General features: G+C 37.8%; 1 protein-coding gene across 1 annotated transcript; it reads left to right on the top strand.

Moving 5' to 3' along the window:
* Positions 1 to 2,968: 2,968 nt before the first annotated feature.
* LOC128054784 (olfactory receptor 4F3/4F16/4F29-like) lies at positions 2,969 to 3,940 on the top strand. Its single transcript, XM_052647351.1, has one exon. The coding sequence runs from the start codon at positions 2,969 to 2,971 to the stop codon at positions 3,938 to 3,940; it is 972 nt and encodes a 323-aa protein (XP_052503311.1).
* Positions 3,941 to 12,898: the final 8,958 nt, after the last annotated feature.

Here is a 12,898-nt window from a genome sequence, read left to right on the forward strand (position 1 = left end):
GCATTGGAAACATTGTTAGAGTTTTTAAAACACAGTTACTTGTGATCACAGACTGATAGGTAGTGTCTCCAATTACTATATAGTAAAATAATTTTAGAAACCCAAGTTATGAAAGATTAAGGAAACTAGCACACTGTTTTAATCACCTTATGTCTATATAAGGACAGGCTATCCACTTCAATAAAAGTTTTGCACAATGTTCTATGGGTATATTTTTGTATATTTATGGAAAAATCCACATGTAAATGGACTCACAAAATCCAAATTCATATTGTTCAAGGGACAACTTTACTTGTTATTCAGAGTTTTAGCAAACAATTATTTTTGATTGTAAATTTTCAGTGAATGGGACTGAGGAAGGCAGATGCAGTTCTTAACTTTGTAGAACTTGCAGCCTAGGTGGGAAGGAGAAATTGAACAAACAATTATATATCTGTTAATACTGTTAGAATACAGTGTGCTTTGAGAGCAAATCAATTAAACTGATACAAGATAATTTCTAAGAAAATGTAAATATTAATATTTTTCTTATTTGTGAAATATATTTTCTGATAGAAAAGTCTGCAACTCCCTGTATGTCAATAGTGTTTTATTTTCTTATTCACTCTCATTATGTCTCATGTACTGAGTGCTATGAGGGCAAGTGAAATAAAGTAACCATAATATTTACTGAATACTTACTATCACCTAACTTCCCTTGTAGCTCAGTCGGTAAAGAATCTGTCTGCAATTTGGGAGACGTGGGTTCGATCCCTAGGTGGGGAAGATCCCCTGGAGAAGGAAATGGCAACCCACTCCAGTATCCTTGCTTGAAAAATCTCATGGACAGAGGAGCCTGGTGGGCTGCAGTCCATGGGGTCACAAAGAGTCGGGCATGACTGAGCGACTAACACTTCCTCACTTACTATCACCTTATGTCTCGATGCATTAGTTATTCTACTAATTGCAGTTCCATACGTAAATAAACTGAAGCTCTAAGAATTTAAGCAACTTGTCCAAGATAAAGCTATCAATGGATGAACTTTAGTATAAATCTTGAAATCTAAATCCAAAACCCATATTCCCTTCACTAAGTTATGTTGTATCTCTAGAATTAATAATCACATGATACTGGGATAAGGGCTTATACAGAGATTTATACAAAATGGTTTCCACTACATTGTGCATTTCATAGTTTTAAGATTTTCAGATCATATGCTAAGAACCCTAAGACAATGTTTCTCAAATTACCTGTGTTAAAGGATAAGATTTTTCCCTTTATTTCTAGTTCTTCATGGACTATTACTTTTGTAAAGTACAAAACTTGGCATCACTGTATATCAAATTGCTAGAGAAGCTTTTATTTTTTTTTTTCAGGTGGAGGAAGAAAATGTTTAATTTCAAATAGCTTTTAAATTGAAAAATACATTTTTAGTTAAGTGAACTTCATGGGGAACTTCATGGGGAACCCTTCAGCAATGTTTTTCTACCAACTGCTTCTTATTGTATACATTTTCTTTTTTTTTTTTCTTGTTTCTTTTTTTTTTTAATTTTATTTTTTTACTTTACAATACCATATTGGTTTTGCCATACATTGACATGAATCCACCACAGGTGTACATGAGTTCCCAATCCTGAACCCCCCTCCCACCACCCTCCCCATATCATCTCTCTGGGTCATCCCAGTGCACCAGCCCCAAGCATCCTGTATCCTGTATCAAACCTAGACTAGCGATTCGTTTCTTACATGATAGTATACATGTTTCAATGCCATTCTCCCAAATCATCCCACCCTCTCCTCTCCCACAGAGTCCAAAAGTCTGTTCTTTACACCTGTGTCTCTTTTGCTGTCTCGCATACAGGGTTATCATTATCATATATAATTAATTCCATATATATGTGTTAGTATACTGTATTGGTGTTTTTCCTTCTGGCTTACTTCACTCTGTATAATCGGCTCCAGTTTCATCCACTTCATTAAAACTGATTCAAATGTATTCTTTTTAATGGCTGAGTAATACTCCATAGTGTATATGAACCACAGCTTTCTTATCCATTCGTCTGCTGATAGACATCTAGGTTGCTTCCATGTCCTGGCTATTATAAACAGAGCTGCGATGAACATTGGGGTACACGTGTCTCCTTCAATTCTGGTTTCCTCAGTGTGTATGCCCAGCAGTGGGATTGCTGGGTCATAAGGCATTTCTATTTGTAGTTTTTTAAGGAATCTCCACACTGTTTTCCATAGTGGCTGTACTAGTTTGCATTCCCACCAACAGTGTAAGAGGGTTCCCTTTTAGAGAAGTTTTTGAATACTGACTCACAGACTTTCTACCTGGTGTGATACAAATTGGTAACAGACAGTTCATGGACCTGCACCTCTCTGGACCACTTTTTAGGGAGTACAAATATGAATAAGCCAAAATCCCTGCCTTCAAGAAGCTTAGAGTCTACTTGGTAAGTTAGAATTATTATCAGTTCACTATAATACAGGGACAATAAAATAAAAGCTACTAATAGTAAGCCAAAACTGTGTAAATATGGTAAACCTTTAAATAATATTGAAGGTGAATGTGTTCCCATGGGTGGGGCCAGGTGAAAGTTTGTAGGCTTGAAAGAGATGGCAGTAGTGATTAGTTCATTGTAACTAGGATTGGATCATATTGGTTTTGAACCCAAATTCAAAGGGTTGAGGTTGAATTCCTTATACTAATGCTGAACATCTTTTATCTCATGAGTAATACAGGGTGTTAATCCTGGGAGGAAGCAGAGGGTATTAAATGCAGAAAAAATAAGGTGCTAAGAATAGCCCCATATGATGGCTATCAGTTTTCCTGGGTAAAGACATTTTAAGGTCACAAGCATATTAGGTCAGTTTTAATGCTAATGTAGAAATAGGCTTTCATAACTGTAATCCCTTTCCTTCTAATTTATTATTAACATAATTATCATGATTTACATTTTTTCTATTGTCCTCCTTCAGGTAGTAATGCTAACAAAGCTAATGGATGGAGCAAATCAGTCTGTGGTGGCAGAGTTTGTGCTCCTGGGACTTACCAACTCCTGGGAGATCCAGCTACTCCTGTTTGTGTTCTCATCCACATTTTATGTGGCAAGCATGATGGGAAACTCTCTCATTATTCTCACTGTGACTTGTGACCCTCATTTACACTCTCCCATGTACTTTCTGTTGGCCAACCTCTCCTTCATTGACCTGGGAGTTTCTTCTGTCACTTCTCCCAAGATGATTTATGACCTTTTCAGAAAGCATAAAGTCATCTCCTTTAGAGGCTGCATTGCTCAGATCTTCTTCATCCACATCGTTGGTGGTGTGGAGATGATGCTGCTCATAGCCATGGCCTTTGACAGATATGTTGCCATATGTAAGCCTCTCCACTATCTGACCATCATGAACCCTAGAATGTGCATCTCCTTTTTAGTGGCTGCCTGGATAATAGGCTTTACCCACTCCATGGTTCAACTGCCTTTTGTTGTAAACTTACCCTTCTGTGGCCCAAATGTGTTGGACAGCTTTTACTGTGACCTTCCTCGGTTGATCAAACTTGCCTGCATAGACACGTACCAACTAGAGTTCATGGTCATGGCCAACAGTGGGTTCATCTCTATTGGCTCCATCTTCATTCTGATCATTTCCTACGTTGTCATCATTCTCACTGTTCAGAAACACTCTTCAGGTAGTTCATCTAAGGCTCTGTCCACACTTTCAGCTCACATCACTGCAGTAGCTCTGTTCTTTGGTCCTTTGATTTTTATCTATACATGGCCATTTCCTTCCACACACCTGGATAAGTTTTTGGCCATCTTTTATGCAGTTCTCACTCCTTTCCTGAATCCAGTCATTTATACATTCAGGAATCAAGAAATGAAAGTGGCAATGACAAGAGTATGCAGACAGTTAGTGAGTTATAGAAAGATCTCTTTATTGATGCCTGTATTGTAAGGCCCTTGTTAATTAATGATGTTCAGTGCTGATGATCAAACTCAGAGAAAAACTTTTCTTTATCCTACTTTGCTTTTATTATGCACACTGATAGCAAGTCTGCTTTGTCTTTCACTTAGGAGGTAGCAAAATTCACTTTTGAAAAGAGAAAAGGAATTATATATGAAGCATTTATATTCAAATATTATAGTAATCTGAGCCTCAGATCCTAAGGAATAATGTTTATGTGTAGTAACTATTAGAAATACAAAACATGGAACAATTTTTTAAGGCTTTAAGAACAGGGAGAACCTGTCTGACTCCTTCTAACAAAGCATGCCTCATGGTCAGGAATTCCTAGCACCCAATAGGAGACGTGCTAAGTGAGGACTGAACTAAGTCTTCCTATTGGATACTGCAGATTGCCCACATTCTACCCTTCCTTTGGCTCTCTGCCAGGGCTGTGCAAAGATGGCAGAATCTTCAAGAGCAAACACACAGTATCTTTGAGAACAAACATGTATGAGGTCACGTATCTCTCAGTAGAAACCAAAGGAACTGTTCTTGGAATACAAAGAGCTGAGAAACACGAGGATTTTCTCTGTGATTAGAATTATGCTGCTCAAACCCCATTACATTTTCATGCCTCTTTTCTTCCTATGTCTTCCTCTTTAATTTTCTCCTGCCACTTATGGTCTCTGGGCTAGGAAAAACTTTTCCCCCTTTCCTCTCCTCTCTCTTTTTCTTCCCCTCCCATTAATCCTCTTCCTTTCCCCACTTCCCAGAATTTGCTGCTCTTTTCCCTTTGAACGTCCCTTAATGTTTCCCCTTTAAAATTGCCCTCTTGTAATTATTATAAATTACCTCCTCAATCAGTTTCATGTTTTGAAAGACTGATTGTTTTGGTCCTGGGAGCTGAGCCCTGGAAAGTGAGTGAAAGGAGAATAACTAAATGGCAAGGGCAGGGCTCACTTACAGAAGTTTCTTTCATATTTTCAACTGACCCACAGTAAGGAACACTGTAGATGCTGTAATACATACCACACTCCATCTCCATAAGGAAATTAAAAGAACTTAAAGTTTTACATAATTGTATTTATTTTTTAAAAAATAGTTTTTTCTTGTCTTTCATCTTTTTTCAACTTCTCTTTACAGTCAATTTTTTTGAGTAACAGAATCTATGCTAAGAAAATTAAACAATAGATGGATAGTAATATTTACCACTTCTAGTTAAAAGCAGAATGAACACTCTGAGATAAATGTGTTATGTCATTGTGATGGTGAATGTAAAACTCCAGTCTTGATGTAATATGATATTTGGTACTACAGCATTTCTAAGTTTTTTTAAATAAGTCCATCAAAGCTAAGCTGTGCAAACTTTGTCAGAATTTTAACACGTGATTATTTTGCTTCCAACTCATTACTTGAAATTATATATATATATATATATCCTCTTATAAAGGCTTTGGTTATTATACAAAATGAGACAAGCAACTGGATTTTGAACTAGGGAACAACAGGCTTACATTTTCAATGTAAGCTGAAAATGGATCATTCTGGCTGCTTCATGCTTCAGAGCTTCAAGGATACAGTCAGGGAAATTATTAGAAGTCATTGCAATAATTCTAGCAAGAGATGATGCTGACTTAGATCAGAGTGATAAAGGTAGAGATAGTGAGACATGGTACAGTCTCGATAGATTGACATGATGCGTAATGAAATGTCCAGCACTATAGATATCCTTGACCATTTGGAAACTGTGAAATAGTGCACCTCATTACAGAATTTTCATATAAAAATAAACAAAACCCCAAATCTACAAAATTATGAAAGTTACTAATAGGGTAAATACACACTTAGTCACTAACGTTTATTTTTTTTTTATGCACATTTGCAAGTTTATTAGATCCTGTCATAATGCTTTCAAAGTAGTTGTGCCATGTACCACTCAAGAAACATGGCAATACTCTCATTTTTTTTTAATTTTTTTATTTATTTTTTTTTTTAAATTTTAAAATCTTTAATTCTTACATGTGTTCCCAAACATGAACCCCCCTCCCACCTCCCTCCCCATAACATCTCTGTGGGTCATCCCCATGCACCAGCCCCAAGCATGCTGTATCCTGCGTCAGACATAGACTAGCGATTCAATTCTTACATGATAGTATACATGATAGAATGCCATTCTCCCATATCATCCCACCCTCTCCCTCTCCCTCTGAGTCCAAAAGTCCGTTATACACAGCTGCGTCTTTTTTCCTGTCTTGCATACAGGGTCGTCATTGCCATCTTTCTAAATTCCATATATATGTGTTAGTATACTGTATTGGTGTTTTTCTTTCCGGCTTACTTCACTCTGTATAATCGGCTCCAGTTTCATCCATCTCATCAGAACTGATTCAAATGAATTCTTTTTAACGGCTGAGTAATACTCCATTGTGTATATGTACCACAGCTTTCTTATCCATTCATCTGCTGATGGACATCTAGGTTGTTTCCATGTCCTGGCTTAGTCACTAACTTTTAAAAAGACTCCAGAATAAAGAGCCATTTGAAGCTTTAAAAAGGAGTCTGAGGGAAATAAAGTGAAGTGATCCCTTACACAATAGCTCAATAGCACAAACAATGACAGAGGATTAAAATATTGTCAAGGCCCAGCCCAAGTTTTTGGTATATGATATATATCATTAAAAACATATTAGCCACATATACTACAATAAAGTGCTTCCCTGGTGGCTCAGCTGGTAAAGAATGCAGGAGACCTGGGTTTGATCCCTGGGTTGGGAAGATCCCCTGGAGAAGGAAATGGCTACTCACTCCAGTACTCTGGCCTGGAGAATTCCATGGACTGTATAGAAGAACATGGGGTCACAAAGAGTTGGACACGACTGAGCAACTTTCACTTTCACTACAATAAATGGCAAATGGTACAAGGAAGTCATTCTCTTTATGTGTTTTATGCATTTGTTCCATGGAGACATCTAGAGCTGTGGTAAAATTGTGTATATTTAACTGGAGACCCCAGAAGCAAACATTGAAATATTACAGCCAAGTGTCAGTTGTACCTCTTAAGTTTACTCTGCGTCTCTAAGGAGTTAGCCTCTATTTATGGGTATAGAGCCAGGGTGAATTCAACACTGAAGAATATTTACCTCTGAAAGTAAAGAGCTAATAACTGTCACTGCTATACTAGAACAATTTTTCTGTAACTGAAATCTGATAATTATCTGAAACCTAGGCAAAAGGAAATTGCAAACATTCTTCCCACTCCCACCAAAGCCAATAGATAAAGAATTCCTATACATATTCAAAGTTTCATAGGACTGAGTGAGGAGAGAGAAAGCATTTGATATAGTATTCAAATGACTCCATGAAAGATAGAATTAAAATTACATAAAGAACCATGACATTTCATGAAGACTTTCAAAAAGCTAGAGGAAAAATTGCTCCAAACTAAAATATAAGAGAAAGCCATCAGCAGATGAATGGATAAGAAAGCTGTGGTACATATACACAATGGAGTATTACACAGCCATTAAAAAGAATACATTTGAATCAGTTCTAATGAGGTGGATGAAACTGGAGCCGATTATACAGAGTGAACTAAGCCAGAAAGAAAAACACCAATATAGTATACTAAAGCATATATATGGAATTTAGAAAGATGGTAATGATAACCCTGTATGCAAGACAGCAAAAAGACACAGATGTATAGAACAGACTTTTGGACTCTGTGGGAGAGGAGAGGGTGGGATGATTTGGGAGAATGGCATTGAAACATGTATAATATCATATATGAAACGAATCGCCAGTCCAGGTAATGCATGATACTGGATGCTTGGGGCTGGTGCACTGGGATGACCCAGAGGGATGGTACGGGGAGGGAGGAGGGAGGGGGGTTCAGGATGGGGAACACGTGTATACCTGTGGCGGATTCATGTCGATGTATGGCAAAACAAATACAAAATTGTAAAGTAATTAGCCTCCAATTGAAATAAATAAATTTATATTTTAAAAAAAATAAAGAAAGAAAGAAAGCACACTGGGCTTTCAATAAATGAAATGATGTAAGCAAAGGAAGGACTGATGCTGAAGCTGAAACTCCATACTTTGGCCACCTGATGCAAAGAGCTGATTGTTTTGAAAAGACCCTGATGCTGGGAAAGATTGAAGGCAAGAGGAGAAGGGGATGACAGAGGATGAGATGATTGAATGACATCACTGACTCAATGGACATGAGTTTGGGTAAACTCCGGGAGTTGGTGATGGGCAGGGAGGCCTGGCATGCTGTGGTTCATGGGGTCACAAAGAATCGGACATGATTGAGCGACTAAACTGAACTGAACTGAATGAATAGAGGCCAGAAATGCTGCTAAACATCCTACAATGCACAGGATAACAGTATAGCCCACCCCCCAGAACAAAGACTTATTCAGCCCTGTATATGCCAAATTTGAGAAAATATAAATTCTAAATTAAATTCTTCATAAAGTTCTAAGTTTCAAAAGTTTGCGTGTTTTATACTATTCTATTCTCCCAGGACACTTGCTCTTTGAAAGACACACTATGACAAACCTAGACAGCATATTAAAAAGCAGAGGCATTACTTTGCCAACAAAGGTCTATCTAGTCAAAGGTATGGTTTTTCCAGTAATCATGTATAGATGTGAGAGTTGAACCATAAAGAAACTGAGTGCCGAAGAATTGATGCTTTTGAACTGTGGTGTTGGAGAAGACTCTTGAGAGTCACCTTGAACTGCAAAGAGATCAAATCAGTCAATGCTAAATGAAATTAGCTCTGAATATTCATTGGAAGGACTGATGCTGAAGCTGAAGCTCCAATACTTTGGCCACCTGATGCAATGAACTAACTCATTGGAAAAGACCATGATGCTGGGAAAGATTGAAGGCAGGAGGAGAAGGTGATGACAGAAGATGAGATGGTTGGATGGTATCACTGATTCTATGCACATGAGTTTGAGCAAGCTCCGGGAGTTGGTGATGGACAGGGAAGCCTGGTATGCTGCACTCCATGGGGTCACAAAGAGCTGGAGACAACTGAGTGACTGAACTGAACTGAACTGATTCTCCCAGGTGTGTGTATATATACACACCACATCTTTATCCATTCATCTGTTGATGGACACTTAAGTTGCTTTCATGTCTTATCTACTGTAAATACTGATGATATAAACTTTAGGGTGCATGTATCCTTTTGAATTATGTTTTTCTCCAGATATATGTCTAGGAGTGGGACTGGAAAATCATATGGTAACTCTATTTTTAGTTTCTCAAAGAATCTCCTTACTGTTCTCCAAGTGGCTGTTCCCATTTACAGTCCCATCAACGCTGTAGGAGGGTTTCTTTTTCTCCACACTCTCTTCAGCATTTATCGTTTGTAGATTTTTTGATGTTGGCCATTCTGACCACTGTGAGGTAATACCTCATTGTAGTTTTGATTCGCACTTCTCTAATAATTAGCTTTGTGAATATCTTTTCATATGACTTTTGGTCATCTGTTTATCTCCTTTGGATAAATGTCTTTTGAGATCTGCTCATTTTTTTAATTGAATTGTTGATATTGAGTTCTATGCATTGTTTTATATTTTGAAGATTAATTCCTTATCATTTTCATTGTTTACAAATACATTCACTCATTCTACAGGCGGTTTTGTTTTTTTTTTATGGTCCCCTTTGCTATGCAGAAGCTTTTAAGTTTTACTAGGTCCCATTGTTATTTTTGCTTTTATTTCCATTACTCTAGTAGACAAATTCAAAAGGATATTTCTTCAGTTTATGTCAAAGTGTTCTGTTTTCCTTTAGGAGTTTTATACTATCTGATCTGATCTTACATTTAGGTCTTTAGTCCATTTTTAATTTATTTTTGTGAATGATGTTAGAGAATGTTCTGATTTCATTCTTTTCCATGTAGCTGTCCAGTTTCCCCAGCACCACCTATTGAAGAGATTGTTTTTCCTCCATTGTATAGTCTTGCATCTTTTGTTGTAGATTAATTGACCATAAGTGTGTAGGTTTATTTCTGGACTTTCTATCCTATTCCATTGATCTTTATTTCTGACTTCATGCCAGTACCACACTGTATTGATTACTGTAGCTTTCTAGTACAGTCAGAAGTGAAGGAGTCTGATTCTTCCAGCTCTGCTTTGCTTTCTCAGGATTGCTTGGTTATTTGGGATCTTTTGTTTCCATACAAGGAAACTCACAAAAAAATTATTTCCATATAAAATTCTTTAATTCTATGAAAAATGCTATTGGTACTTTGATAGAAATTTCATTAATTCTGTAGATTGCCTTGGGTAGTATTGTCATTTTGACAACATTGGCTTCTCCAATGTAAGAACATGGTATATCTCTCCATCTGTTTATGTAATCTCTGATTTCTTTTATCAGTATCTTATAGTTTTCAGAGTACAGATTTTTTGCCTCCTTAGGTAGGTTTATTCCTAGGTAACTTTTTTCTTTTCAGTGTGATGGTAAATGAGATTGTTTCCTTAATTTCTTTTTCTGATCTTCCATTATTAGTGTATAGAAATACAACAGATTTCTGTATATTAATTTTGTATCCTGCAACTTTACCAAATTCATTGATGAGCTCTAGTACTTTTCTGGTAGCTTCTTTTGGATTTTTTATATATAATATGTTGTCATATGCAAGCAGTGACAATTGTACTTCTTTTCCAATTTTGATTCCTTGTTTTTCTTTTTCTTCCCTGATTGCTGTGGCTAGGATTACCAAAACTATGTTGAATAAAAGTGGTGAGAGTGGACATTCTTGGGTTGTTCTTGATCTCAGAGGAAGTGCTTTCAGCTTTTCACTTTTGAGTGTGATGTTAGCTGTAGATTTGTAATGTGCTGTGCTATGCTTTGTCACTCAGTCATGTCTGACTCTTTGCAACCCCATGGACTGTAGCCCACCAGGCTCCTCTGCCCATGGGGATTCTCCAGGCAAGAATACTGAAGTGGGTTGCCTTGCCCTCCTCCAGGGGATCTTTCCAACCCAGGGATCAAACCCAGGTCTCCTGCATGCAGATGGATTCTTTATCATCTGAGCCACCAGGGAAGCCCAAGAATACTGGAGTGGGTAGCCTATCCCTTCTCCAGGGGATCTTCCCAACCCAGGAATTGAACCGGGGTCTCCTGCATTGCAGGTGGTTCTTTACCTGCTAAGATACCAGAGAAGCCCATGGCCTTTATTATGTTGAGGTAAGTTCTCTCCTACCCACTTTCTGGAGAGTTTTTATCTTAAATGAGTGTTGAATTTTATCAAAGGCTTTCCCTGTATCTCTTGATCATATAGTTTTTATTCTTCAATTTGTTAATGTAGTGTATCACACTGATTGATTTGCAGATATTGAAGAATGGTTGCATCCCTAAAATAAATCCTTCTTGACCATGGTGTATGATCTTTAATGTGTTATGGATTCGGTTTGCTAGCATTTTGCTCAGGATTTTTGTGTCTATATTCATCAGTGATATTGACCTGTAATTTTCTTTTTTTGAATTATCTTCATCTGGTTTTGGTGTCATGGTGTTTGTGGCTTCACAGAATTAGTTTGGAAATGTTCCTTATGCTGCAGTATTTTGGATAGTTTCAGGAAGATAGGCATTAACTCTTCTTTAAATGTTTCATTAGGGACACAGAAGGAGGAAAATAACAAATTGCTTCTGTAGCTTATCACAGACTTATAGGCCATCCTACAGTATAGCATGTCATTATCAGAAGTGGTGCTCCAACTACCAGGGTAACTCTATCTCTGCAGGCCATTTCACAAATCAAGTTAGTTGCTTTTAACTGATAGTACATATAAATGGAATGAGTTCCATATGTATATGGGCTCCTTATTATACTTGATTTTCTATCTTCCCCTAGTAAAATGTAATGTTGTGCAGATATCATGGAAAGGATAAGGCATTCTGTAAATCTTTAAAAGACTAGGCTGATAAACATGTTGAAGGTGTATTATTCAGAGTCTGATCAGAGTAGAATCACATGAGTGACTTAGAATAGGGAGTTCTTAAAGGCATTAGACTTCATGCAATGGTGGAGACCATTAAGCAGTATAAGTTTATGGCCATTTAACCTCATGCTGATCCTGAAGCCTGAAGAACCTCTGGACGGGAAGGAGACAGGAAATGAAGATCAAGATAAACTAGAACCATCTCTACCTCTCATTGCTTCCAATTTTGATGATGCAGGTGACCTGCTGAGTAAGCTGATGATCTTCATCATAAACATGCTCCTGGCCAGGACTTGGAAGAACTGAGGTGGAAATCCAGTAAGAGCTAGAGGAGCTACAGGCCCAAGTTGTTGTCCCACACCAGCAAGGTGAGCCAGCCCCATGCGCGATCTGTAACAGTACTTTACCTGTCATGGCTTTCAGAACAAAAATGGCTACTACTTCACTTCCTTCTTCCAAATCCCAAACTTTCCTTGTGGTGAACCCTAATGTGGGAACATACATGGAAGGAAACTCTGGAAACATAGTTCTGGTTTAGCTGAATTGACACAGTATGAAGCCATGATAGCAGACTACTAATGCAAATTCATCGTGAAATATATATCTATTCTTCCTAGGATAAATCACTGCCTCGTCCATGATAAAAGAGGTCCAGTGTAATCAATGTATCTCCAAGTATCTAGCTATTTTCCCCCAGGAAATGATGCTAATTGGTTTCCTCCATTGGCAGGCTGGGATTCTGTTATGAGCGTACACAGATCAGCTTTGTTAAGGGGAAGTCTGTGGTATTCAGCACTTTCACGGCTTCCATCCCTGTTACCACGGCTGCTTTGCACATGTGCAACTGATCAAGTCTTGGAATGGCTAGGGGCAGGAGCTGACTGAAATTCACCAAATGGCTGTCTAGTCCATTTAGATGACTAGCCAGGATTACCAGGACTAGCAACAACAGGGAAGCATTACTGCCCCTAAAGCTGAGGGGCAATGGGAGGTACAGGAC

Source organism: Budorcas taxicolor, chromosome 10 (genome assembly GCF_023091745.1).
Source record: "Budorcas taxicolor isolate Tak-1 chromosome 10, Takin1.1, whole genome shotgun sequence".
NCBI lineage: Eukaryota > Metazoa > Chordata > Mammalia > Artiodactyla > Bovidae > Budorcas > Budorcas taxicolor.